The sequence below is a fragment of the Numida meleagris genome, chromosome 2 (genome assembly GCF_002078875.1).
Source record: "Numida meleagris isolate 19003 breed g44 Domestic line chromosome 2, NumMel1.0, whole genome shotgun sequence".
In the NCBI taxonomy this organism is placed as follows: Eukaryota; Metazoa; Chordata; class Aves; order Galliformes; family Numididae; genus Numida; species Numida meleagris.
The window spans coordinates 127,999,664-128,015,875 of record NC_034410.1 but is presented as its reverse complement, the minus strand read 5'-3'; the positions used below and the strand labels follow the sequence as shown (position 1 = coordinate 128,015,875).

Here is a 16,212-nt window from a genome sequence, read left to right as displayed (position 1 = left end):
TCTAGTCAATGGAAATATCAACTCAAGCTTTTACTATACGGCAGTTTATTACTAACAAAGACAGTAATAACCCAAGTACTGAACATGTGTACAAAGTTACCCGTTTACAAACAGAACAGAAAGAAGAGTACTCAGTGTGCACGCCCACAGCCTGCTCAGGCTTCTCTCACTGTCCTTCTCAGCAGTGAGAATATTACATCTTGTTAACAGGGAAATTACAAAAGAAATAGCACATCCTATTTAAGGCAATAAATTACAAATGCTAAAACACACACGACAGTAGAAAGGTAAATACATTCTATCTGTAATTCATCATCAACAAAACAAGTAACTTTGGTTTATCATTCAGTGTTTGCATGACTTCCATGCCATGCAATTTCGCTCCGCTGTCCAAAGCATCACCTCGAGCGCTGCACAAACTGGAACACCATTGCACGGCACGGTATCAAAATGAGAACATCAATTTAAGAGCAATTTTCCTGTTGGCAAGCACACAGAGGGTGCTGAATGTTGCCACCAAATGCACTGAGCTTTCGGTTCATTGGAGCCAGGATTCCTAAGAGCTGAAGAACCGAACTCACCCACATCATCAGGACCTAAAAGAACCTTGGGAAGCCTTAAGGCCTTTGAGTTCAAGAAATTCTATTGCTGTAGTGTACAGACTCTGGAGAAACAGCATTAAGGTCTCGTTTTAAATAAATGTATTGTTAAACAAACCTGCATATTAACATAACTACCTTCTGCTAGGTATTTCCCTACAGAATTAAAAAAAAAATTCAAGTGACTTGCATAGAAACAGAAGGGAAGCACACTGTCACTGCAGCTCTGTGAAGAACAACAAACCCCGCCAGCAAAACAAAACCACCAAAACCCCAAACAACGCATACTTGGCATTCTGCCCCTGTGCTGTCCAGGATGTGAAGCGTTTCCCTGCTGGGCACGGTGCCCTGGGACAGCACAGCAGGAGGGGCTGAAAGCAGCGTTCCCCTGAAGCAGCGCTGCACCTCACGCCCTGCCCCCGCAGCGGGATGCGGAGCTGCCCGACCAGCCTTGCCCAAACGTGCAGGGTATGGTGCACGTTTTGCATCTGCTTTACTCATAACGAAGTAACATTTCCCCATCGTCACAGAACTGCTGACTTCAGTAGCATCTGACGGAAGCACGGTAACTTTGCCGCGTTTGTACAGTACATACAAAACAGTAGCTCTAAATATAGGCCTTATGCAGTTATTTACATAGTTCATTTCTGTGTACAAAATAAATCATTTTCATTCCAGATTCAGTGTAAAAACTACCATAAAACAGTGCTATAACTGACACATCATGATAAAATTTAGAGAGTAACTTTATGCACCTCTTAAAGTGATAATGCTATTTCATAAGTAGTAAAAAAAGTAAAAAACTGGTAAGATATCAAAGCTGCAGATGGACCTCATACGCCTTGAAAAGGAACAGTGCTTTTTCTGCATTATTTCAATGCAATTTATTTAGAAGTGTTCTTTCCATCGGGAATAATATTTCTCTCACCTCCTTCTTAAATTACTGCTACGCAATCCAGCCGTGTCCCAGAGAACTTCAATTCCCATTATTCCTGGATGGGTATAAAGACAGTGCATTATTGCCAGTTGTCCCCGACACAAAACTTACATTTTTCTAAGTGCAAAAGAAGATGTGTCTGATTTGTAGTAAGGCACAGAATATCTGTTAATTTCAGTGTAACAAAATCCGCATCAGTTTTATACGTTGAAAGAGTTCCTATAAAAACGTCAGTCTTTCAAGGGTTTGAACTGTTTCCTGAATCCAATTCCCTCCTGCCGTCTGCAGCCGAGTAGACAAGGAGCGACACGGAGCCCGGCTGGGAGACATCAGCTATTTGGGAACTGCTGCTTTGTAACGCAGGGGATTCAATCAAATCGTTCTTAGGAGCTACCCTGTCAGCAACGAGAAGTAAAACAGCCTATTTTAATCACAGTGCATTAGGCTGGGGAAAAAAAAAAAAAAAAGGTTTTAGCAATAAACTGCTAATATCTAAAGCTATTTTCCTATAAAGAGAACACAACGTGGTTCTGTAGGCTACTTCAAGCTTTTTCCCCCCCCCTCAAACTTCTCTAAAAATGACTGTATTGCAACCACAGATTCCTCAAGGATCAACAGCTTAAACTATTCTACACACTGAAGCTCCAGCACTTGACATTTAAAAGGAAAAAGAATCCAGAAAACCCCAATAAAATACCCCATATGCTAAAGATACACAGTCAAAGTTCACAAGAATTACAGCACTTAACAGCTACTCAGGGATAACTGCACACTGATTCTTCATAGGGAAGTAGAAATAGTGGTAATATACATACAAAAAAAAACAAAACAAACAAACCAGAGTTAAGGAATCTTACCTGCCTTCACCAATTCTCCTCAGGCTCTCAGACAAGCTGCTCATATCACACGTGCTATCTGCTTTGTTTCTTTTTTCCACCTGATCCACGGTCAGTTTAGAACTACTTAACATTTGATTTCCACTGTTTTCACCTTCCTCAACTTTTTGGGCCGATGTTCCATCCGTCTCCATCTCTTTCTCAGATGTCTCTGGAGAGGTTTTAATTTCTGCAACAGTTTCTTGGCTCAGGTAATCGTGGTTGGTGATTGCTACTGCAGAAGTTCCATGATTTGTTGTGCCACCTGTGCTAGTTCCCATTGACTTAGAAATTACTTTCAATCTGTGCGAACTCGATTTGTAGTGCTTCTTCTTATGTTTAACTTTGGAATTGTGCCTCAAGAAAAATTCGCATGATTCTTGCAGTACTCTTCGACTCTCACTGATTGGGCTGAAAAAAAAAACACAAGCATGGAACCGAATTAAGTGGATAACCTGAAATATAACTTGGTACACTGAAATGTGAAAGAACAGCAACCAATGATGTAACCTGAGCTGGATGTTAATGAACACAAGGAGAACAACTGTATGAGAAAAGAGGAGAAAAATCTGACTGTAATGGTTCCAAAGTAATTATGTCTGTGGAACAATTAAATAAAGCTGATTTCTACATTTCTTACTTCTGCAAGTGGGTCCAGTGCCTTCAGTAGGTTAGTCATCTAAGAAAGGAAAGCAGGATTAGCTCAAGAGCAGCTGTATTACCAAATTAACTCTACGTAATCTAACCTTTGTTCGAGTGAAAAAATGGTGGGCATTATAAAACTGACTTCATTAGTTTAAAGTTCTTGTAGCTGAAAGCAGTTAACATCTGAAATGCAAGAAAAATTATACAGGAAATGGAAAGTGAGGAGAGGGAAAGGAAGCTATAAGCTCACCATCGTGGAATGCAGATGCAAAATAAAAGGAGCTGAAGGACTGCTGGCTTGGGAAATTCAAAGAAATAAAAAGATCTTAAAATACATTATAACACAGATAATCTAAAAAAATAATCAAGGAATAAAAGGAAAGGAAAAATGACAGCTACAAGAAACGGAGGTGACATCTGTAACCTATTTAAAATCATAGATGTATATTTACTAAAATTAAGTAATAAAACTGAATAGTTCTGTCTCAGAATAAAAGTAAGGAACAATACTTTAGCACAGTAAAGCCTAACTATGGATGGCACAATGAAAATTAATTTTCAAACAAGCAAGCCTAGCAGACGGGAAAAGCAGAGGATGTTGTTAGTGCACGATAGTAAACATAGCAGCTAAGTGCTGTGCCAAATGAAAGAGCTGAAATACCAGAAGGGATCTAAATGGCCAAAGTTATCTTTCCTGACTGGACTAGAAACCAGAGACGTATTACCCAATGCATTACCACAGTAACACATCTTCTCTATGCAGAGAACAGATCAGAGGAAAATATTTTCTGTCATCTGAGAATGCAGTCAAAGAGTCATTGTGTCTGTAAAGCTTCCACAGACTTCAGCACAACTTTTTGCTGATGCCCGTATAGAGACTCCAAAAAAAGAACGGGTTCGAGGACAACATCTGGACTGCCTGAGCTACACTTAAGAACCATGTCTGAAATCCAACATATTTTAAAGTACACGTTTTAAAAACCAGGAATTAAAATTGCTCTTACTCTCTTTTGCGGTTTCTGTTGAAGAAATTGGCCCATTCCGAACAGGTCTTTTTACTTCCCACCCAGAACACTGGAGATATGCCAACAATTAACGTCAGCAAATATTTCATCAGAAACAGAAATATTTCTGGTCTTGCCAGTGCCTTTGCCTAGAAGATAAAGTTTAATCAATACAAAGACGACAACATACTTGTTGATTCACTTTTTAAATGCAGAAAAACAAATTATGTTGAAGAGGTACTTTCTCCTGATGGCTGCTCTCCTTTGTTGAGGCGTGTATTGCAGACACACACAAGACATGTACAGTCAAGTCAGATCTGGTCATGTCTGCTTGCACTCTACAGCTGAATGCAAAGGAGATTAGTTAGAAGGAAATATTTTTCTTTAAATTTAATGGGTAACAGTATTTGTAGCCACGCTCTTCAGAGATGATTTGTACGTATTAGATTTACCCCTTCAGCTTAAAAGAAAGAGTGAGTGGATGATCTGGGTGATCAGGTGAGACAGCATCTCAGAGCCACAGGGAGTCCCAGAGCTGTTTTCCAGTTACTGCCAGATTTAACCACGCATTTGCAAAACTGGATCGTAGGAGCTCTGTAACAGACTGTCTTTTACGCCCTTACTAATTGAATTTACGTTACTTGGTTTATGTGCCAAACAAAAGTTAGCATTTGGGTCAGCCATGTAACATCAACTACTTATACTAAAGTTTGTTTTTATTTGGTTCTGCTCTGATCAATGTAACAAGGTCTGCAAGGCAGCTTAGAGAAGTCACAGCCAAGCACGCCTGTTTAAGTTACTCTACAGTTAGCACATGCTGTTTGTTATACAGACAGATCCCAACAATTACATCTTATTGGGGTCTGTTATTGTACAACACTCCCTGTTGCTATTTATTCTTTCCACTAGGTTAATTCCAGACTCAGTATGCATGTTCTTTATGCCTTATTATGCTAAGCTGTTATATCTAAGCACTACAAAACACAAAACGTTTTGGGGTTTTTTTTGGTTGTTTTGTTTTTGATAAAATGAATACAAGCTTTATTTTCAAGCTTGTTTATTCTGGGTTAGCTAAGCTGATACTGAGCTCAATGTAAGACTTGCTGAAATGCACTTGTTAAAAACATTACAGAAGACACAGAAGATGTTTGAGAATGTGGAAGGATCACTCCTTATCCATTCCGTAACGCCTGTGCTTATATTCCTCTCTGATGACAGCTTATTGCAGTAAAAACATAGATGGCACATACAAAGCAATGAAAGATAATATGAGAAACTTGCAGTTTCCTAGTGATGGCTTCTACTTCATATTTGTTCTTAAACAAAAAGACAAACCACAAATTACTTTCAGTTGCAGAGAGTTTTGTCTTCGCAAAAGCATTAATTCACTGAGAATACTGAATATAGGATATCTTGACTTTAAAAGCTTTCCCAAATAAATTATTTTCTTTTTAAGAGTCAATTGTGAACAACACTGCAATTTTATCTTTAAAAGTCTCTTTTACCTTACTGAATATCAGCCTGCAACTGACAGCTACCATGAAAAAAATACTCTGGAAATGTGTAATTTCAAGTGTTTTGCGGTTCTGTACTTCAAAGAAAAAAAGATGAAATGATTTTAGATCTATGGTAGCAAGTAACATTTAAAATCCAATTGAGTCCATTTTCAAGACTCATTTTTCCACCTCAATAGAAATTGATGAAAATTCACCTTAGGTACTGAAATACCAAGCCAGACACCAAAAAAAGAGAAACTGCTCTTAAGAACAGATATGGTAAAAAACAATCCCCCAGCATCATCTGTGAAATGAAGTGGAAACGTTCCCTTCAGAGCAGTGAGTTGGAATTTACTTGCTGAGTGTAATCAATTGGCTCAGTCAAAAGTTTGAAAGCAGAAGTAGGACACCATCAACTTTGACTTAAAAAGTAACTTATTGCTACATCTTCTTGAAGTGACTACTTCACGCAAAAACACTTTGCTAGGTTACACCGCAAGATGTAGTGATGCATAAGGGTTTTCGCTAATTAACTTTGCAATATTATTTACAAAGCAAACTGCTACTTGCCTGATAGGGACAAGGAATATGGTACTGGTCACAGTGGTCAAACACCCAAGTTGTTTCCCAGATCTTCCGGTTCACCAGTTCATAGGCATAACATCCGAGAAGGGCCACAAGCGGCACCAAGTATAAACCACTAAAAACTCCAATTCTGATCATAAATTTCTTTAGCTTCTCTTGGTTTCTGCCATCGTGCTGTATGACTTGCCGCACATGATTTAAAGAGATAATACCAGCTAAAAGAAGAGAGAGACCAAAAAAAACACAAAGGCATAACGGCAAAAGCACGAAGTACAGAGAGGCATCCACGTCATAGAGACCCACAAAACAAACTCCACTGATATTGTCCCCTTCCACTTTGTTCATGGCAAGAAGCATAATGGTTAGAAAACCGGGTATCCCCCACGCGACTGCATGGAACCACATGGCCTTCTGTGCAATAGCTTCGCAACTCCATTTTCTTCCTGCTGCAAGGAACCAAGTGATTGTCAGAATCACCCACCAGATGGTTCCTGCCATAGTGAAAAAGTACAAAACCATGAAAAGGACTGTACAGGCTTTGTTTTGGGAGCCGAGAACAACCGTTTCCCCAAGTTCTAGCTTATCATCTGCCTTGTTACAGGCAGTTCTATTCCCAAGAAGAAATCCAATGAAGTACATTAGAGACACTATGCTGTAACAGACGGAGTAGTATATGATCGGCCTCTCTGGGTACCTGAACCTTTTAACATCAATCAGAAAAGTAAGGAATGTGAAAAGCGTAGCACAAAGACAAAAGATTGAAACTATTCCAATGAAGCTTTTTGCAACATCCAATTCGTAATTTTTGAAGTACATATTGGGACACGGGGGCGCACACTGATCGATGCCCAGAAACTTGTAGCCTTGTCCATTGGAAGTGTGTAGGTGTCGTGGACACCAGAATCCATAATCCCTTCGTGTCTGCCCTGGGGTCTTCTGAGTTCCATGTGCATTGGTGGTTACAGGAGCAGTGGCAGGAGCAGTCTCGTCACAATCGACTAGTCTAGAAAAGAACGACAAAAATATTAACATCTCATTATCAACTACAGTTATTTCTTACTAATAAGAAAAATCTCATTCCAGACACTTTTGTACATAATGCAAAATGTGCATTATATGGATATCAACTGGCATTTTAAAAAAACAGGTCAAAAACCAGACAAAATAAATTGTCAGTTTAGAAGGCTCAAGCACAGCTGCTTAACTGCTGCTCTGTTTTACTGCTTACGACACAATTTACTCAAATTGCAATCGTTCTTTTGTAGCCTTAATCCACAGAACTTTACACATATATACTGAGAATGTTTATAGTAGATTTTATCTGGATAACAATAGACTGTCAGAGAGACATAGTAGTGACCTGTCAAAACACAAGCTTCAATCAAGGAACAAAGCATGAAGGCTCATAGTAATCTGAATTAGCTGATGACTGCCATATGATGGTGATGATTTTGTGTTACAACGATACTTCATTATTTATAACAACAGAACTACCTGAGAAAGACAAAAAGAAAGCAAAAAACATAGCTTTTTGCAGTGCTTATCTGTTTCAGCAATTTTTTTTCCAGCTCCATCATTTTCTTTTAGAAATGGCTCAGGACTCAACTGCTTACAGGTTTAACCGGGAAAATAGGACCTTTTTTTTTTAAAACATCAATACAGGATCAGTGGTGTTGGCCAGATCTTCAAACGAGATTATTTAATTATAACTCAGGTAAGCATTTACTCAAAAAGGGATTGATGTTCATTGGCATTCCCAATTTATGTATTTAAAAATAACAAGTTTTGCATTCCAACTTCTAAAGTGCGATTCTGTTACCTCAAAACATTCTTTGTCTAATGCTGTTGTGTACTGACCTTAAACATATCTTTCCACAATGTCGATTTGGAAGCTCAGCTTGAGCTAAAAAACCTATTCTTATTTTTTTCCTCTGCATTATCACGCTGTCCAAATAAAGCCAGGCTAATAACTCAGAAAACTGATTCTATAGCAGGTTGTTTCAATAAGCATGGGTCAGATCACTACGCATTAGAACAGCAAAAACTTCATTCACACGCATCTTAGGAGGTATTATGCGTGTCTGTAAGAATAGAAGAGTGTGAATCTCAGAACTGCAGTTGAATTTGAGGCCCATCCTCATGCCAGCTGCTCCTCCACAGGCCCCAGCAGCAGTATCTCTGTTGTTTTCAGGACATCCCACACTATTACATGGATTTCTCTGCACTGTCTGTTGGGCAGACAGCACTTCCCAAGTGAACAAAGTAAGAAACTTTTCAGTAAACAATAGCAGTAATATCTTAATTTACAGCTGCAAAAACATGGAATTTGAAGTGCTATTTGGAATTTTCCTCACTTTTGTTAAAAAAAAATCTAGAAGGCATTTTCTAAACTAAGTGGCATTATCATTACACAAAAACTCACACTAGATGAGAAAAAGTTGATGCCTTCTCAGTCTTAAATCCCATAGCTACGTTTTTTTTTTTTCTGCAGAAGAAAGGGAAATCAAGTTAATGCCATCTATCATATTCATTCCCATATTGACATCTATCAAGGATCATGGCAGAGAACTACTGTCCCAGCTCTGCCTCAGCAACAGCATGGATTAGTAACTGCATGGGGGCCAGAAACATGATCCAAGTTTCTACTCCCTTCTGCTTTCCTGTACTTCTTGTAAAGAACATCTGGCCTTATCCAAAGTGAGACCTTTGCCATGCAGTATGGGAAAAGTAACGCAAGGGTGAATCTGCATACGCAAGCGGTTAGGGCTAAGGTAAGACTTCTACTATTTAATGCTCATGTGCACACAAATACAGAATATAAAATATTTCAAGGTTTTATGAGCGATTATTTATAAAATAAGCGTTGTTATTATGCCTAGTATAGAAATTAGAAAGCCCACTGAAATCTATGCTGAAGCATTTAATATTTTAAATTTTAAGCAACTTTTAAAAAAAGCTTGTAGCAAATCTGTTTGTAGGAATCTGAATACTGAAAAAAAAAACTGCTGTAGAACTTTGTTTCAACTGAAATCGAAAATCCTTAGTGTGAAATGCAGGTGATCATTTTAATAATGAAGTGTGCTGCGATGATGTGGAAGCTACAGCAAGCCGATTTTTTTAATATTCAATCTTCAATTCAATCTTCAGCTCAGTCTGGGTCAACTACAGTACGTCTGAAAATTATCACCTCCATTGCTTATCACGTGAAAAAAAAATACCACACCTGTTACATTCAAGCTCTTCAGGCCACGTGATTCCAAAAGTGTCAATCAGTTGTTTGCAGTCAGAATACACCTTCTCACAGAGGTTACGACAAGGGTGAATGACGTGAACTTGCTCCAGGCAGGCAGGAACAAATGCTTTGCACAGAAATGTATGGACGTCTGGTGAACAGTTAAGATTCATAATAGTAAGAAAAGGCTTTGGGAAAGAAAAAGGCTTTGGTTAGTCATTTCAAAGAGACAATTCAAGTCAATAATACCAATTCTCATTACTAGGGCTCACGCTTGTTCCTCTGGATATTTGAAAAACTACAGAATACCATTCAGCAGTTGTGGAAGAGTCAAACCTGGTGGTTTAGAGTGCTGAGGAACTTGACTCCTGGGCTGCATCAGCTCTTTCAGAGCAGCCCCTACTCTGGGATCTTAGCTCATCTGCAACTACTGAAACCTGATTTTTCTTTATTAGTATTAGAAAACCGAAAGTAATCAAAGCCCAAGTTCCTATATCCCCTAATTAGCTTCTAAATAACTGGCGTGAGATATTTAAAGGTACACTTGTCCTTATGGTTCCTGCTGAAATTGTATTTACAGTCAGAGGCATGTTGTGTTCATTTCTCCTCAGGCTATAGAGTTCGGTGGTTTTTTCAATTAATGCCATCCAAATATCATTGTTGCCCATTATTTAAAATGCATTTCAAAATCTCTACATGATGGAGAGCTTTTCTACTTGTGTTACTGGATGCTCAACAGTGAATTACTGATGACTGCTCCAAGCAGAATTCACAAAATGCAACACAACTTTGCCATCCCCTGTTCATTCAATCCATCACTTAGTCAGATACGCTTTTAGGAAGTAAAACAAACAAAAAAACACCCCCAAACCAAACCTTCCTTTGCATTTTCCTAACTTTATTGTTAGGGTAAGTGATTTTAAGCAAAATAGCACTATGTGTATAAACTTCAGATAAACCAATAGTTGGTTTTCAGCTGGGCACTTTTTCAACTGCTATGTTGTTGTAAGGCCAGCACATTCAAGGAAGCAAGCAAGGATGCATCTGCAGCAGAAGCACTCTTGTACTCATTAGGAGGCCGTACCCACTGCTATTCTGCTCTGCTACAGGCTGTTTGCTCTGTCTTTTGACACCAGGTGAATGCTCCTCATCCAGCTAATTAAAGTAAAGCAAAGTGCAAGGGTGGCACTGAAAGCAATGCCTCCTATCTCATTGTGTTGGCCCACTGCAGAGGCAGGCGTTGGTGCTATGGCAGTAGAGGTTGGACCTTCCCACCAATATTCCATTACATGTTGTTGCTGTGTGACAGATGGCAGCAGAGGGGCACTCTGACAAAGCGGCATCTGACATGAAAATGCAGATGAAGCAAAGATGTGTCATGGAGTTCTGTGTGTAAAAAAAAAAAAGTGGCCCCCATTGACATTCATTGACACTTGCTGAACATTTATGGAGACAGAATAGTGGATGTGAGCACAGGGAGGCAGTAGGCAGTGCTTTTCAGCAGTGGCAATGTAGCATGCAGGCTATTGTTCATTGCTGGTGAAAACGCACAGCTAATGGTGGTTACTGCACTGAAAAACAGCATTTCGTAGCCGAGAATTTGCTCTATCAAATAGTGTTATTGTGGTCTTTGTATCTGTTGTAGCTTCCATGGTAATAAATAAGAGGCATTACTTTTGGAGTAACCTATGTAGTTTAAATAGTACTCTGAGAGCAGCGGTATTAACTGATGGCTGAGGGCAAAGATCTGTCAGGCTCAGCCCTTTCTAGACAGGCTACTTGATAACTTTTTGATAAAATGCCTTTTCTATTTCAGGAGAAAGGAATCTCTATATCACACATTAATAGTCAAGTTCACGCATCAGGAAAGCTGAAGCAATATTTAACACATTTTGAAATGTGGTACTGAATCGAGATGATGCTCAAAATTTCCTAAGCGTGGAGAGCTTTTGCTAAAAGTATGACCGCTGAGAAGTTTATTTAGATTGTTGCCATTAACATCGACGTATCTCAGTTACTCCGAATTCATCAACCAGGGACTGGTAAAGGAAGTTTGGGACTTCTGAGTCCAGATGCACATCCTTAGTTTTGCCAGCTTTTAAGTATCCCAATAAAGTTATACAGGCATGCATCAAGCAACTCCTACTGCTGAGCGTGCAGTTTAAAGAGAAAGATAATAAATAATAATAGATGTCCTCCTTCAAGAGGGATGCCTTGGTAACAAACACAGGAATGGGGGGTGGGGGCCAAATAAAGCAGAGTATGAATGAAATAAAAACATTCTGTGCAAAAAGTGATCTTGAGTTGGATCACATCCTAAATGCTACACTGCTTCAGATGAAAAAATACAGTCAGGAGTTAAACCTACATCAATTACTTTTCCTCTGCGCCACCACAGCAATCACAACACAATCAATGATACTGTACATGAGAGGCAAATAGAGGCAAGTGAAAAATTGATTGCCGGAGTTCTACTACAGCATGTTGTCTTTGGCTACTGTGGTTTAAAGAGCTGCTTTTATTTAAAGGCAGAGCCATCTTGTCAGACAAATACAAAGCTGCCAAATTTCAGGAAGGCGGCAACACTCAGCCTGTAAAGTGCTCGGAGTTGAAATCCAAGGACTTGGCTGACACAGGCAGTAGTTCTTAGAATATTTTAACAAGCTGAAAAAAATATTTACGTTTTTGATACCTGGAAGCGTGACAAGAAGGAAGTCTGATGTGAAAACACAGCAGGGATGCCACCAAGCCTGCCTGTAGCAAGGTACTGCCAACACCCAACAGCAAGGAGAGCATCACTGGACAAACCAACATTCCTCCATATTTCCAGCAAGCAATGGCTCAGGACATTCTATGAGCTTCAGGTTATACCACCAAGATTGTGGTTAAAACACACTGAAAGATCCCGTTTCCTCCTAGAAAGGATCTAACCCCTTTCCCAACCATTTACGATATACCCTTCATAAAACACTACAGCAATAAGTTCAATTACACAATTTAACCAGGCACCACCAAGAAATATCATAGAATCATAGAATGGCCTAGGTTAAAAAGGACCATAATGATCATCGAGTTTCAACTCCCCTGCTGAGTGCAGGGTCACCAACCACTAGACCAGGCTGCCCAGAGCCACGTCCAGCCTGGCCTTAAATGCCTCCAGGGACGGGGCATCCACAACCTCCCTGGGCAACCTGTTCCAGTGCGTCACCACCCTCTATGTGGAAAACTTCCTCCTAAGATCTAACCTACATCTCCCCTGTCTCAGTTTAAAACCATTCCCCCTTGTCCAATCGCCATCCACCCTCGTGGTTCCCCCTCCTGTTTATATGCTAAATATACAGCATTTTGGTTATTTTAACTTCCAATTTTGCAACACAGTTTGTGTTTTGACACAGCTAGCAGATCACTCTCCATGCCATTTTGCCATCCTGCTATAGCTTACATCTTATTTTTTTTGTATTAGAATAATACCATTTTAAATTTTGATTTCCATTTCTTTCATGATACATTTCTGTTTGCCTCAATTACATCCAAACGCTGTCCTCACATTTCCACAGAGCCATCTATCCACAGTGAGCACGGAGGCTCTACGCTGAGCAACAGTAACTAGCACTACACCATACCACTCACCTCTATAAACAGCAGGGGCTGTTTTTCCCTATACTCACTACCCCATATTTACCAACACTAAGTGCCACCTACCAGCTGCATCTATCACTATGCCTCATGCATCTATCTGCAGCTCTTCAGTCAGTTTTGCTCTCTTAATTCAATGCCCATCCCCTCCCCAGGCCAGTGTGATTAGCCGTGTATCTGAGGCTTCTGTGCAGACTGCTGGGGAACAGCTCTAGTCACTATCCGCTATAGGACCCAACTACTGTCTGATGAGTTCACAAACTGTATTTGTTAACAGAGCATCTATTTACTACCTCTTTTCTTCTTGTTCTTTAGACATGCATTAGAAAAGAAAGCCCCTGTCTTGAACAACCTTCACATATGACCACGTCAAAGCCTTTTTGAAAAAGGAAGTACAAAACACTGACTGAATCACCCCCTTCCCACAGATGTATTGAGTCTAAAGAACTGCAATAGATTTTATCAGCAATCAGTTCCTTCAAACAAAGAACCCTCTACAAAATGTTAAAAAAAAAAAACCATCACCCTTGCCCCAAGCACAAGCAAATAAGATTTGTAAAATACAGATTTTCAGAAACTGCCTTCTTTTATCATTCAAGAACAACAAAAGAGGTAAAAAGCTGCCCTTGGAACTCTGTTTTCAATTACATATCTTTGAATGCAGGCTTCGTGTCCAGCCAGTCAATTTGGAAATGTTGCATTATAGAAAATAATAGGTCTGCATTTCCCAGACCATGAAAACAAGATCTCATCAAAACCTCCTGCAGGACAGCATGTACACAAAAAGGTTCAAACCAAGACTGTGAGGTCCCTCAAAGAATTGCTTGCTTCAAGTCTGCGTTTTCTGACCCGTGGGCAACCCAACCTCCAGCCATTTTCACCCAAGTGGTTTGCTGGGTAACTTGCACACATGCCCGTGTTGATGTCTTGAGCATCTATGACAGAGATTCAACCCACAGCCACACAAAGCTGTTGAGAATGAAATCACAGCCCTCCGCTCTCCTCCAGGAAGATCAGGACATGCAGCTGGCACAGTCATGGGCTCTTCCAGGAAAGCAAAGCACTTGCCAATAGCAACAACTGCCGTGTCACACAAAGGACAGATGAAAACCTGCAGATTTGTTAGTGGCAGTGCCAAAACAGAGTGGAACTGAGGTGTTTGAAAACCAGGAATGGAGCCTCACCAAGCCAATCTAAGTCCTGAAATAGAAACTCTGGAAATAGAAACCTGGATGAGGGCATTGAGTGCACCCTCAGTACGTTTGCAGATGACACAAGCTGGCAGGAAGTGTTGATCTGCCTGGGGGTAGCAAGGCCCTACAGAGGGATCTGGATGGGCTGGATCTCTGGGCTGAAGCCAATGGGATGAGGTTCAACAAGACCAAGTGCCGGGTCATGCACTTTGGGCACAACAAGCCCAGGCAATGCTACAGGCTTAGGGCAGAGTGGCTGGAAGACTGTGTAGAACGGACCTGAGGGTATTGGTCAATGCTCGGCTGAGCATGAGCCAGCAGCGTGCCCAGGTGGCCAAGAAGGCCAATGGCATCCTGGCTTGGATCAGAAATAGTGTTGCCAGTAGGAGTAGGGAAGTCATTGTCCCTCTACACTCAGCACCGGTGAGGCTGCACCTCGAGTTTTGGGCCCCTCACTGCAAGAAAGACATTGAGGCCCTGGAGCGTGTTCAGAGGAGGGCGATAAAGCTGGTGAGGGGTCTGGAGCACAGGCCTTATGAGGAGCGGCTGAGGGAGCTGGGATTGTTCAGTCTGGAGAAGAGGAGGCTCAGGGGAGACCTTATTGCTCTCTATAACTACCTGAAGGGAGGCTGCAGTGAGCTGGTGGTTGGCCTCTTCTCTCTTGTAACTAGTGACAGGACGAGGGGGAATGGCCTCAAGTTGCGCCAGGGGAGATTCAGGCTGGACATGAGGAAACGTTACTTTTCTGAAAGAGTGGTCAGGCGCTGGAATGGGCTGCTCAGGGAGGTGGTGGAATCACTGACCCTGGAGGTGTTCAAGGAACACTCAGACGCTGTGTTGAGGGACATGGTTTAGTGCGGTTGTATTGGTGGTAGGTGGATGGTTGGACTGGATCGTCTTGTAGGTCTTTTCCAGCCTTGCTGATTCTATGATGCTACAATTCTCTTATCTTCCTGGAAAATCCAGTTAACATGAGGCAAACTAGAATATACTAACAGTATACCAAAACAAAAAACACATCACTTAATTAATCACTAGCAGAAAGCACTGTAAAGGCAAAGACGATGCAGTCTGTAACTGCCTCAATTAACAGTAGAGGAGGACTAAGGACTGAAATGCAAGCTTTCCCACTGCATTGAACTCCCAGTGCAGAGTTTCCCCATACAGAAACCTCCCAGTGCAAAACCACGTGCAGCGAATGCCATGAAGCAAACAGGCAACCACTGTAGATAGTGAGTAGGGTCAAACAACCAAGGGACACAACATCGCTATCAACAAGAGGAATATCCTCAGCACTAAGCAAAACACCTAGCTTAGCAAGGGACTCTAAGGAAGCAAGTCTACATTACATTTTCTCCAGAGGGAAACCCAGGCTACCTCAGTATGCATTTATGTTGTGGTCTTGCAAACAATAACACCAGTGAGATGAATGAAAACAAATCATGCAGAGTACAGAGTAAATGTTTGGGTTCAAACAATTTCTAACACGCTTTGCTAGTAATTAAACTGCAGCTTTGAACTCCACGTTAAGCTCACGATCAGCAAGAAGCTTTTCTGTTTTCTGCTTAGTAGGCTTAGAAATCCAAGGCGTAACAAAAAATTCTCATGCGAGGCTGTCGCTACAGATGACTTTGTTCTACCTCATTTCTGGCTTTTTCCCTAGAGAAAAGGGCTACCAGCAATGGCCAGACATCACCAGGGTTGGGACATATGACAACAACTAACATAGGGCAAAACAGGTTGAGTGAAAATGTTCTTCCGTACTCTGATCACTATCACAGAACAAGTAATACTGAAAATGGCAGATCCAAATGCCAAGGTCTTTGTTAAAATCAGCTATTGTAAATCTTAATTGGCAAGAGCAAATATTTTTGAATTGCTGGTAGAGCGTTTGCTCAGCTACCTGGAGCCAGTTACACAAAGCTAACAACCTACACTCCTAACTACTGAGGTTCAGCAACGAAGTTCAAACACTTAGCTCAGTTAACTTAGTTAACAGTCTAACTAACT

At 40.7% G+C, this 16,212-nt stretch overlaps 1 protein-coding gene across 2 annotated transcripts in view; it reads right to left on the bottom strand.

Moving 5' to 3' along the window:
• The window catches only part of FZD6 (frizzled class receptor 6), a 29,225-nt gene continuing 13,013 nt past the window's right edge, over positions 1-16,212 (bottom strand). For both annotated transcript variants that reach the window (XM_021385699.1, XM_021385700.1), the window contains 5 exons: positions 9,365-9,561; positions 6,127-7,144; positions 4,061-4,209; positions 2,394-2,822; positions 1-1,931 (listed from right to left, as the gene is read on the bottom strand). In XM_021385699.1, coding sequence (XP_021241374.1) covers positions 1,775-1,931; positions 2,394-2,822; positions 4,061-4,209; positions 6,127-7,144; positions 9,365-9,561 — 1,950 coding nt within the window. In that variant the 3' untranslated portion in view covers positions 1-1,774. The remainder of the gene's footprint in view (positions 1,932-2,393; positions 2,823-4,060; positions 4,210-6,126; positions 7,145-9,364; positions 9,562-16,212) is intronic.